The sequence below is a fragment of the Centropristis striata genome, chromosome 2, assembly GCF_030273125.1.
Source record: "Centropristis striata isolate RG_2023a ecotype Rhode Island chromosome 2, C.striata_1.0, whole genome shotgun sequence".
Classification (NCBI taxonomy): Eukaryota; Metazoa; Chordata; class Actinopteri; order Perciformes; family Serranidae; genus Centropristis; species Centropristis striata.
The window spans coordinates 24,448,664-24,462,041 of NC_081518.1; the positions used below are offsets into that span (position 1 = coordinate 24,448,664).

General features: G+C 40.4%; 1 protein-coding gene across 1 annotated transcript in view; it reads right to left on the bottom strand.

Annotated features, from left to right (window-relative positions):
- lrp4 (low density lipoprotein receptor-related protein 4) overlaps positions 1 to 13,378 on the bottom strand; it is a 122,801-nt gene that overhangs the window by 37,749 nt on the left and 71,674 nt on the right. The window contains exons 3-6 of the mRNA XM_059348517.1: positions 10,919 to 11,035; positions 3,307 to 3,420; positions 2,829 to 2,945; positions 1,195 to 1,323 (exon numbers count right to left, since the gene is read on the bottom strand). Coding sequence (XP_059204500.1) covers positions 1,195 to 1,323; positions 2,829 to 2,945; positions 3,307 to 3,420; positions 10,919 to 11,035 — 477 coding nt within the window. The remainder of the gene's footprint in view (positions 1 to 1,194; positions 1,324 to 2,828; positions 2,946 to 3,306; positions 3,421 to 10,918; positions 11,036 to 13,378) is intronic.

Genomic DNA, 13,378 nt, shown 5'->3' on the forward strand with positions numbered 1-13,378 from the left:
GTGACAGAAAAGATCTAACAGACAGAACGCTTCCCAGTTCTGACAGATGCTGTGGAGCGGTGGCCTGCAACCAGCAGCTGTTCCTGAGCCTAACTTGACGTTGACTGTGAAAATGTGAAATTGACACTAAACATTATGATGTCTTTAGGATGTATTTATGCATATCATCAATTATTTATCACTGCACGGGCAAAGTTAGCTCTAGAAAATGTGTAACCCTCAAACCTTTTAATTCTTTCGCTTTGTAAAGACTGTGTGGGTGTCATTTGATCAGATTTGAAGCTGATCCAGCTCCTCAAATTTTCAGTTTTCTGTCACTGTAAACTGAAAATCTTTGGGCTTTTGGACTGTTCACTGCCGAAATGAGCAGCTTGTCAATGTCCTTCAGTTTAAAGAACTTGGAAAGGGCATTTTTCAATATTGTCTGACATATTACAGACGAAACAATTAATCAGTGCCTTGAAAAAACAATCAACATGTTGATCAGACATTGATATAGATTGATTTAGGGGTCAGTGTTTCTGCTTTGTTTCAGTTGGTTTCTGTCGTAAACTTCCTGTTCAGATGAGCCTATGATGTACTTTTAAAGTCCAGTTGAACCAGGGCAGCAAGCTGTAGGACATAAGGACGACTCGCTGCTTTGGGACACATGTGCAGCAGTGCCGTTGGGGTAGATAGAGGGAGAATGTGAAGCAGAAGAGAAGAGATGGAGAGAGGAAAGATATCTGCCAGAGGGAGGGATGAAACTTTGTTCTCATCTAATGGCATAGCAGAGGACAGATCTCCCAGAGGAGATTGTGTCCTCCCGCACAACACACTGTTTAGTGAGATCATAGCATGGATCATACAGAGTGTGTGTGTGTAAGCAGATAACAGCAGTTCACAGGACAGGCTGGATCAGTCACTGCACTAGAACAATGTGCTTTGTTTCTCTTCTACCAAGTTTGCATCTTCTTGCATCAAGGTGAGGGTTCTCTGTGGAGTGCCAAATCTTTCCTTCTGCCCAGAATTGGTCTGAAGATGGAGCTTGCATTTAGGATTCAGTTTGACTAACATGAAGTTTTTTTCCATGTATAAATTGCAGGAAAAATTTGACTGATGTATCGTCCACTGGATTAGCATCTAAAGGGGAGGATTTTCCCTTTGAACTTCAAAGCTAACCAACACCTACAGTCACTGTGGGGTCTAACTTACAGCAGTCCGACTCGTCCGACCAGTCTCCGCAATCATCGTCTCCATCGCAGTGGTAGATGTCCAGGATGCAGCGGCCGTACGCACACTGGAACTCTTCCACGCTGCAGGTGGCTGCCATCACATCTGAGGCTGCACAGACACACACACACACACACACACACACACACACACACACACACACACAGACATGTTAAACAGATGTTGGGAGGGATGGTGCAGCAGCTGGCTGTCTGAGGCTCTTTGAAGCTTCGACTCATCTCTGATGAGTCTGTCAGAAACTATAGATGAAATGAAAAAGAGGCTCAGCTCTCTATTAAGACAGTGAACATGTTGACATGCTCTGTAGTAAGCCAGTCACTGTAAGATCTTCTGTGCAGCTGGTCAGAAACCACATTTGTCTCCTTCTTGCAGACATGATTTTAAATAATGATGCTTAAGGATGGGAATCAAGGAGTTTCAGTACAGAACTGGTTCCAAACTGAGCGATCCATATGCAAAGCAATGCCACAAACCAAACCAAACAATCTGGAATGTAATGCATTTGACACTTTTGACTTCTAAATCAATCGACACATTCGTTACTGAGGGTAAATATCATGTAATAACATTAGGGCCAGGCAGGCGGGCAAAGATGATTTATTCTTTGAATAAGAAAAAATAGAAGACTGGACAAAATGTTATTTCATTCGTCTACACAGTGTCCAGGCTTAATTTCCTTAAGCTTGCACAGAAATTTTTATCAGGAAATCAATAATGATTCAGACCGATAAGCAGAATCAATAGAGGCATTAATAAAATCAATCAAATCTTCAGTTCCCACGTGAAGCTGCAGCCTGAGCAGTTTCTGTTCTGAAAGTCTGCACAGACATTGCACACACAACAGGCTTTCTTATGAGGTCTAATTCTTTGATAAAATAATTGAAATATTGTTCAGATGTGGAAACTTATTTATTTAGGACAATTTCTTTCAGTTTTCTTTTTTATGTTTATTTTGGATAAGAGGATGGACCTCTGCTCTGAGTAATTACTTTTCTTTTCATCCTGCAACTGTTGCCAAAGAGACAAGTTTCCTGTTTGATACATTTACTCTCCTACAAAGGAAAACCATAACAACCTAGATAAGGAAAAAATAAAAATCTGCAATGTTAACCAGGATTGCTTAAGATATATTCAGGAAATGGGGCTTCTCATTCACATGACAAGACAGTTAATTGTTACTGATTAACAATAATTTAACAGTCGATCAAACCATTATTCTAGGCTCATGCATTCTTATGACAGCATAAACATTTCTAGACATTTGTATTACCACTCTATTCTCAGCCATGATGGCTTACTATATGAGTAGCTACTTGATAACTGGAGGATAATTGGTCTCTTAAACTAGCTGCTTGAGGAAGCACTACACCAAGTTTATGAATAAAACTTCACAGTTTATTGTTAGCTGTGTTATAGACAATACTTTCAAATGTATACACTCTGGAGGACATATAAAAAATATTTTAACTCTATGTGGATGAAGGCCTCAGAGCATGTTTCACAGAAAAATCTAACATCTTGTGTGTAGTTGCTTGAACTGTTGCTTGTTTGTTTTTAACTCTTTCTTTGACACACAGAGACTCAGGTTAACTCACGGCAGTTTTCCTCGTCCGATCCGTCCTTACAGTCCGTGTCTCCGTCACAGTACCAGTGTTCAGCAATACAACTGCCATCTGTGCAGCGGAACTCCTTGTCCGAACATTTACGCATATCTGGTATGGAAGAAAAACAAAATAACTGTCATATTTCCAAAACCGTGTAAATAAAAATTCTAATAATAATGTATATTTATAGAGCACTTGTCAAAACACATGTTACAAAGTGCTTTACGTTAAAAACAGACATAAAATCAACAGATAAAAGTAATGTAAGTACAGTAATACCAAGGCTGTCAAATAAGAAAATGACAACATTCTGTGCAATTAAAAGACAGATCAAGGAAAGTTTAAGTTCAAGTAAAAAAGACCTAATACCAATCACTGACTCAGCCGCCCTCATTTCCTCAGGCAGGTTCTGAATGATTATGTGCTTTCATGACGCTGTCATTCTACGTGTGTGCATTTGTGCACCCACCGCACTGTTCGTCACTGTTGTCCCCACAGTCGTTGTCTCCATCGCAGTGCCACAGGCTGCGAATACAGTAGCCATTTTGGCAGTGAAACTCATCCTCCTCACACTCTCTGGGAGCTGCAGAGAGAAAAAGAAAAGATGTTTCAGAGGACAAGCAATGAGGATACAACAAAGGAAAGAGCAGATATTGTACAACAGCGTGATAAGAGGCAGCCGTCCCCGCTGCACTGACACCAGGGAAACTGAGGGCTTTTATGTCAGGCTCAGAGCTGGAGAGAAGTAACTGAGATTTTTCTCTCTGTAAACAGACTCAACTCTCCCAAGGCTGAAGGTCTGCAGCTCAAAGACCCACAGACTGAACATCATGTGGTTCGATCTCAGCATATAAAGCGTCTGATTGACTGCTGCTGCGGCTCGGTGAGGAGAAGGTCTGAGTGTTCTCGGCTGTCTTCATGGTCACGGACTGATCAGACTGAAAACATTTTCTATAATAATAACTTTATTTGTACAGAAATGTTTAAAGACATGTAACGAGTGCTGTACTAAAGCATTATAATGGTTAAAATAAAAAAGGAGCACGAAGGCTGAGGTCAACTTGTTGGCAGCTCATGGAGAAAACTAATTAAAGTCTTCAGAAATATCTCAAACCAAACTTCAGCACAATCCAAATCACTGTCGATCTCTATGCTCTGTGTATAATATATATATATATATATATATATATATATATATATATATAGGCTAAATACACTGCATTTATTTTACTCCTTGACCATGTGACCGTTCACAAAAAGTTCTTGTTTTATAGTGCAACGGTGAAGGTGTCAGAAGGCTTCAACTACAGTGCTTATCAGATGGCCAAACAGCATTTGAAACAATCAAATAAATAAATAATTAAAAAAATAAAACCCTTTTCTCTTACATATTTAAGACATTGGAATTGGAAGAGTTGTATTGGACAATTTTTGTACCTTTCCGAAATAATCAGACAAAATCATAATCAAAGGTTGGACGGGTTTGTGGAGTTAAGAAAGTAGGTAGGGTCTGAACTTTTCTTTCAAGTTTTATTTACATTTTTAACACCTCTCTTTTTGTGTGAACAGACGTGTGCAACAACATAAAAGCCCTGTGCACGAATCATCCCAATAGCCCAATATTTAAACTGTTACCACATCTGGCCCTCAACACTTTTGTCTTCAGATGAGGTCAAACATCAATTTGAGTAGAGGGACTTCTTAAACAATCTTGCTAATGTACAGTCTGCTATACAATTCTTTAACAACAGTAATTTGCTGTAATTTGTCAAAAATAGAAATATTCTCTATCTTACAGTGAATATGCATATAGATGTGATGTGCAACATAAACAAACTTTTTTTTTTGTCATTTTCAGGAACTGATAAGCTGTATAAAAAAGCTCAACAGAGTTCCCAGTTCCAACTTAAAACCGGCTGAATTCAGGATTGGCTAAATTTACTGAACCTGAGATTCAGCAGCTAAACTAAATATGTGGCTGCTGTACATTAGCAAATGTTGTTTCAGTACACAGTTAACCTTGAGACTGAAGATAAAAGACACATTTGTCATTCCCACCAGCAGCCGTGACAACGCAGTGAGACAGAAGTCACTCCCTCTACTGAACTTTCAGCAGCACTGTGACATTGACAGTGTTTCAGTTCCAAACCCTTCCATTTATCCAAACAACTCCTCCACCTTGCCTCTTTAATCACACCTCCATTGATAAAAGACTGAATGGATTTTCAAAACACCGGCTTCTACTGTTACCACTACGAATCGATGGCAGAGCCCAGTCATGCTCGCCCCGGGCCGAGTAAACAGGTTCGTCAAGGAGAACCAATGATGGATGGCCCCTGGCAGGAGGTAATCTATAATTTATCACTGCCGTGTGTGAGTGTTAGACAGCTGAGACAAACAGAGAGAGATAAGGAGAGACAGAACCAGAAGGATGCCCACAGAACAGAACGGGGGCACGCGAAGAAGAAGAAGATGAAGTTTGTCTTTATATCAGTGAGATTTTTCTGCTTTTCTCCGGTGTGTTGCATCACAGCATGAGTCAAGGCTGCCTGAGACACACTTCACTTCTGAAACATGACATGACATGTGGACACAGAGCCGGTGTGTTTATGTGTGCATGTGTGTTGTGTTTGTGTGTATTGTAAGACCTCTGTGGATAGTAGATATTTGTACCAAGCCCAGAGAGAAACTTTGTTACCAAGCGCATGATTTCAAGATTGTTTGACTCTATATACACTATATTACATATAATGAGTAAAATACTTTGCATAATACATCACAATTATTTAGTGAAAATGTAAACAAACAATAGTGAACAGTTGTGATGTCTACATGCAGCTTCATGAACCATTAGTTGTGCTTGTTGACTCCACTAGATGACGCAGTTGGTTAAAAAAAATGTTTAAATTAAGGAATGGCAATTCAGTGTGATTCCAACCCTTTGATGAGCATAGAGTGCCCTCTAGTGGGCTCAGAAAATAAAGGAAAATGTTAATTTTGCCATCATTACAAGTTAAATCTGGCTTTAAAACAATGTTTTCAAGCTAAAATCCAAATTTGTTGTTTCTTCTGGACCATCTGCCCTGCCAGTACTGGATGCTGATTGAGGTTGATACCAATATCGATGGTTAAACATTAAAAAATCCAACAATGAAATATGGGAAGATATTTGTTTTTTCAACATAACAGGCCATAACATGATCAAATATTTTTTTATAAGGAAACATTTGGTTATTGAAGAGTTATTGGCTGACTTTGTACTAGCCGTAACAGCTGATCACTGCTCTCTCAATAAGTAAGTAATGTATAGAGTTGGGTCGTTTTTTCGGGTTTTGCAGGTCCGGTGTATGATTTTATGCAAACCAGCTGAACCAGCATTTGTCATTAACACTACAGCCCAACCGTAATGGAATTAAGTCATGGCATTACTGTTTATAAATACCTCAAAAATATGCTAGGTGTTTATTTGTTGCAGTTTCTTGTTATTAATCAGCAAACATAGATTATATACCACTACGTTGTTATCTGTGATAAGAATTTATTGACCAATATACCAGATTTCTCACTCAGCTGTCGACAGCTAAACCTCAGCTCTGACATCGCCCACATCAAACCCCCTCCTCAGACCGCCCAAAAAAAGGATTTAAACCACAAAAGCCCACCGGCAGTTCAAAATGAAAATTTGATTTTACGTGCACTATTGACAAATAGACTCATTTAATCTATTATTCAACTTGTGAGAAAATAATTGATTTTTCTCCCTCTCTCCGTCTCTCCCATGCTCTCTCTCCCCTTCCATCAACGAGGTAAACAGAAGCAGGTCGGAGGTCAACAAGCCCCGAAGACGCTCATCATTCACACAGCAGCCAAATGTCAAAGGGCAAAGGGTGCGAGGAGTCATTACCAGGCTCTCTGCGTGTGTGCTGAAACGGTGTCTTGTTTTTTTTGCCGTGAAATGTCTTTTAAAGTTCAAGAATTCAGAATATCTCATGTTCAAACACACACATCCCAGTGGAGACACACCTCGGTCTCCGTGTTTGTCTGAAAATCTTGACAACTACTTCAGTTCCAGCCGAGCGTGGAGGATTGTCTCCCCGGCACTAAATAATGAAATAAAACCACAGCATCGCGGGGAGAAACAAAATATATTGGGAGGTGAAAGACAGACCAGGGAGAAAAAATGAAGAGAAAGAAAGAAGCATGAAATAATAAGTAGTATGGGGACGGGGATGGGGGGGAAATTTACTGGGCATGAAGATGAAAAATTCATAGCTGGCTCGCAGCAGACAGACCCCCCATCAGGAAGTGATTCAGTGTCTGGCGGCTGATACAGTATGTGGGTCAACAGAGGAGGAGGAGATGACAGACAGATAAGAAAAATCATTCAGAAGAGAGAGAGAGCCAACATGTACCTGCTGTACACACAAACCACATGAGGTGTAATAAAAAGGTTACTATGGAAAACAATCACTTTCCCACAAGCGTTGGGCAGATTTGTCTTTAGAGATTTCATATCAGGGCTGTAAAGTATGAGGCCGCTTCTAACTTTGGCAACTTTTTTTTTTATGTACGGTAAATGGATATTGTCCCCTACCGTTTAATACAGAGGACACAATAAAAACTAAACAATCTAGATCATTTAAAATCGTCTGTCAGTGAAATGTCTTGACAAAGACTTAACAGATTGCACTGATGTTTGGTTCAGAAATTCAAGGCCACCAGAGAACAAAGCCCAATGATTCTGGTGAATTTTTATCTAATGCTCCCTAACAGGTCAAAATGTCTTCAACACTTCATTTCTTTGCTCTTAAAATAGCACACATGTCATTAAACATACACATACAGTTCGCAGTTGTAAAAAAAGGTTTCTGTGAATTTAGGCTACAAAATCACTGACCTAGGTTTAGGGCAAAATACTTCCTGGTTAGGCATTATTATTTGACAGTTTAAACAGTAAATAAATGCACATAAATGCCAAAAGTTAAGTAGTTACGAGGGTGATGTGAGACACGGAAGTTACATAAAAACGTCAGTTGCGTAAAAAGTAATTTTCTTTTGTTTTCACACGGGATATGAACACTTTTCCTGCAAAATGGCGGCAGAGGATAGTCTAAAACGTAAGTATGAGTGGTATTTTGCTGCATGTACAAACGCCCTATATTCTGTTATTTAGTCTGTTTTTTTTGCCTGATATCACACCGAATGGTCAACTTTTTATGCTCCATTTCCATCTATAGTCTGACATTTTCTCTAACCAATCACTATCAATCATGTATCTACTTCTCCTCCTGGTAACTTTCAAGGCTATCCACAACCTCGCCCCCCCATATCTGTCCCACCTCCTCCATGTTCCAACTCCATGTTCCAACTCCCAAAACACATCTGTTTAAAACTGCTTATTCCCTCTGATGACTTTTACCCTGTCCAATCTATCTATTGTATTGTATTGTTATTAATTCTGTGCATTTTATTGTATTTTATTGCTGTTTCTTTTCTATCCTTTTGTACGGTGTCCTTGAGTGCCAAGAAAGGCGCCTCCAAATAAAATGTATTATTATTATTATTATTACTTGAATCTAAACATTTTAAGTTGACACCGATGTGTTGACATGCCAACATACTGGTTTTATTGGGGTTTTAAGAGCGGAAAGGAGTAAAGTAAAAACAAACTATGATGTCTGGCTTGACAACACTTGACAACAGCTTAACAATGTTAGTCCAGACGATGGCACTGATTAGCCAATTGTTCATCTCCCCACAGCATTCATTGGCTTGATTGTTTTTTTTTTAACAGAGAACACACTCTTTGGACAGATTCAAAAGGTCTGGCAATTTAAGTTCATGACTAGGCATTTGAAAAACTGAATGACCACATTTGTGTCAGCATGCTGACTGCATGCATATTGACATGCTGAGCTGCCACACTTATACACATAGGCATGCAGCTGACCACACACACATGGCCACTGCTAGCCAGCTTATATCTAACATCTGCAGCCAGTCTGTACAGTCGGTTTGTTGGATGTTTAGGGTGAATAAACGCAGACTGCACAAATGGTCCAGCACATAACCTGAGGAGAGGATCTGCCCCGCTTTCTATCCCAACACACCTTCAGAATGTAAACACAACCAAACATGTTACACGCTGCTTCATCTATGAGCCCAGACACTGCCGTCCATCTGGCCTGCAGATATCAACCTGCTGAACAGCTTCCTCCAACAATGTCCTCGGGTTATCTGCTCACGGATTGGATTTGCTGTTGTTGACTTTTTCATCTTCTCAAAACAGAGTTGTTCCCACACTACCTTTTTCTCAAATGATCTTAAACAAATGAGCTAAACTTTCGTGAGTAACATTGAGTTTTAAAATCAACAAATATCAAACAACAATCCTTTACACCCATTTGTTTCTGTTACTTAAAGCTGTGTAGGGAGAAAAGAGAATGTATTGGTCTTCAGATTAGAAAAGTTAGTCATTAAACGGACTCCGCCAGACTCTTCCTGCCATGTGTTGTCTCCATCAGGCACACGTCACTCCCTGTAACTATTCCTGTCCCTGCACAGAGTGTTAAGTGTGATTAGACTGAATCACCAAACTGACACTGACAGTGTGATGGAACAACTGGCGTGCAGTGTACATCCACACGGATCAGATGGCACACACAGAGCCTTCTGACTCATTACGGGTAAATACAGAGACTAAAAGGGGACGATGTGTTCACAGAATCTGACCACTAACTCCTCCCAGACTAATGGAACAGCATATGGATATTTGCACTTCTACACTTGTGAGGGCCATCTCATTGACATGAATGCATTCCCTAAACTTAAAGTAAACCTAATTCTAAAGGGATAGTATAGCAATTTAGCATTGCACTTCTGGTTGGGAAAGTTGAAAGAATAAACAGGCATTAGCTGCCAATGTTCAGTATCGCTCAGTTTTTGATACTCAGCAGATCCTACATTTCCTGTAATGCAACATATTTTCTGTAGACCCTTTCTTGCCTGCTAAATGAAAATACATTTTCAAACTCGACATCTTTCAAGTCAGCCTCCTAGTACTAATTCTGAGTCTGACATATTGAATTGGACAGTCTGACAGCTATGGTCACAGCAGCAACTGTTTGATCGTTCATCACAACCATAGGCAAGTACTTAGCAGACTTGCAGCATTCACATTACAGAGTAATCTGCCAGAAAATGTGCTTGCATGTATATGACTGATCAAAGCACTGATCACCTTGCAAGATGCAGCAGAAGTTGAGTCAGGATCAACTTTCCTGCTGCATGCCCCTGCGCTGTTTTGCAGTGTTGACTACCCGCTGTGTGGGCCGACTGACCCAGTTGAAATGAATGACTGAGCTAAAGTCCCACTGAACACGGCCCAACAACCTAATGCTGATCATTCCAATACACAATAACAGGAGGTTTTCCTGTTCTTCCAACATTGCATGAATGCAGCATCAATTCCTTCTTGAACAGTCCTCTAGAGAAGTGAGGAATAGGCACAGCGGCCCCCACAAATAAAGAAAAACAGGAGCATGCACACACATACACACGCACCCAACAGGCAGTAATGCATAGATTCATAAATACAGAGTGCAGAAATAGACACTCGCCTTACTTCACCTGCTGGAGGCCACATTCTGCCTGGCAAGCAGCTGAGGAGTATTTTGGGTTGAACACGCACTCACGCACTCATGCACACACACCCACACAGACACAGACACACACACACCTCCACAAATCAAAAGACGAACAGAATAAACTGAGGGCAAAGGTTAGAGTGTCTTGTGTGGTGACCGTGGGAGTGTTGACCTCTCCCCAATGTGTGTGTTTGTGTGTGTACGCATGCATGTGTGTGTTTGTGACAGCCAGGCTTCTCCTACAGACTCAAAACAAACACCTCATTGCACATGGCTGCCTCAAACATCTGTCCACTTTAATAACTTGCCCCCCCCCGAGCCTGTCAGAGCATGTCCGCAGTGTGTTTGTGTGTCAGTGTGACTGCCACTGTCTGTTTGCTTGTTTTTGTTTGTGTGTGTGTTTGTGTTGACAGGAGAGAGAGGAAGTGTACTTACGACAGTCCTGTTCATCGGAGTCATCCTCGCAGTCGTTGTCTCCGTCACACACCCACGAGCGGCGGATACATTTGCCGTTGTCGCAGTGGAAGTCCAGCGGTGAGCAGGTGGGAAGCACTGCAAACAAACAAGGCCAGACAACAAGTCTGTCAGCTGGAGCAAACAAGCAAACAAACAAACAAACAAACAAGCAAACTGTGAGGCGGAAAGGAAGAGGGAGGAGAGTTTGCAATTGTTGTTTACAGGTATACTAATATGACTTTGAGAGCTTTTCTGTTTTATTATTTTTGTTAATAATTCCAAGTAGTAGTATATATTTATATGTAAAGTTATTTTCAGGGATATAAAGTATTTATATAGCCTTGGAACACAGCTGAATCTTATCAGTTTTTATAGTTCAGTCTATTTCTGCATGAGTTAGTGAACAAAAAAGTGTTTATGACATATTGCAGCCCCACTGAATGGATTGAAAATCTTTAATTATTTCAATTCTTTATATAATAATGACACCTACCCTCAAGAACTGAACAGCAATATTTTTTTATATGTTATTTATGTTTGAAATGCTTCTTGAAATTTAGGTTGTCCTTTTAATATATTTACAATTGTCTAGTTACAAGTGACGTAACTTTAAGGCATCAAATTTGATTGTCAACCAAGCTTCTATGCCTGCTTTACAAGAAAACCAAAGTTTATGTACCAATGTGAAGAAAACATTTTTTTAATACCTTACTGAGATAAATATTAACATGTATTTCTACAAAACTGTTTCCTCAATAAACAAAAGAAGCAAAATATCTTCATGCAAAAATGTGGTCTCAACACTGGCAGCCTTCCAAAAGCTTTAAAAAAATAAATAAACTAAATGATTTGATCAAGGAATACTGTAAGTCAGCATGATTATGGCTCTGACCTGAGGCTCAACACCAATTTTGGTGCTTTACAGTTTTAAACACTTCTTTTTAAAGCACATTTTAGTCAGTGTGGTAGAAGCTTTGAGATGCATATACCCAACACTTCTGATTACATTAAGATGCCCATTAGTTCTTGATGATGTTAATGAGCCCTTTGGGTGAATCAGGTATTCTGAAAACTTTATTTTTGCCTCATTTTTATTGTTGTCTGTGATTATACAATGAATATACTTTTTTGGACTGTTGTTTGAAGTCATTTAAATCTGAAAACTAGGGCTCTGGGAAGTCATGAGGATCCTTTTTTACTATTTTTTAAATATTTTACAGACCAAACCATAAATCCAACAAAATAATTGTTTCTGAAGTAAAAATAATTGTTCATTGTGGCCGGAAATACACTAAAAATTAACTCCGTCAGATGTGATGTCAGTCCACCACAGTGATGAAGCTTTTGCCGATCACACTGTCATCACTCTGAAGGTCAGAGCTTGACACTTTAAATGCAGGAGTGTTTATTCCCTGTCTGGTCTGAGCTCATCCAGAGCCTGAGCCTGATCTGGATCCACACAGCCTCCTCTCTTCCACCTTCTCACCCTGAGACCCAGAGAGCAGCACTGAGCTCAGCTCAGCTCAGCGCATTCCTCCTTAACTTCATATCCGCTCTAAGTGCAGCTACTCGCTATCTAAGCAGAGCCCGAATGACTGGCCCTTTGTCATCGGCAGACAGAGCTAATTTAATTACAGACCAGAGAGAGGGATGGAGGGATGGAGGGAGGAGGAGAGAAAGGAAAGGAGGGGAGGTGAAGGGATGAGAGAGAGAGTGCAGCGACTACTCACGGTGCACTCTCACCCGCCTGTCAATACCACATATGAAATATTGACCGAACAACGCAGACTTTATGAAAAATGTATGACGTCACACAGCGAGTTAACCAGCAAGGCAGACAGGCGGACGAGCCGAGGCTCAGTCAGTGAATTAAGTAAGTGTGTGTGTGTGTGTGTGTCAGTGTTGGGGTGTGGCTCTGGTCTCCAGGGGAAGTAAAGCCCCACTGACCCACATACCCCTGCATGGATATTACATTATTCAGAGAGAAACCCAAAGAGAGAGAGAGAAAGAGAGAGAGAGAGAGAGAGAGAGAGAGAGAGAGAGAGAGAGAGAGAGAGAGAGAGAGAGGAGAGAGAGAGAGAGGAGAGAGAGAGAGAGGAGAGAGAGAGACAGAAAGACAGAGAGAGACAGAGAGAGAGAGAGAGAGAGAGAGAGAGAGAGATAAGCAAACAGAACTCTCTCGATTAACTCTTACTCTCTTCACCTTCTGATGAACTCTCTTTCGGTCCAAATTAACAACCACACTGATAGTTGGGTTCAATTTGCATATATAACGCATTCCTGCAAACAATTATCTAAATCACACCATGAGTTTTTTTGTTCCTTCGCTTAAAGGCAGCAGTTGGTTTCAGCTCACTCCAGTAGGATGTGAAAATCAACTTCTAGAGACATGAAATGTGCTTGGGATAGGTCACTCTCTGTTACAGAAAGAAAATGACC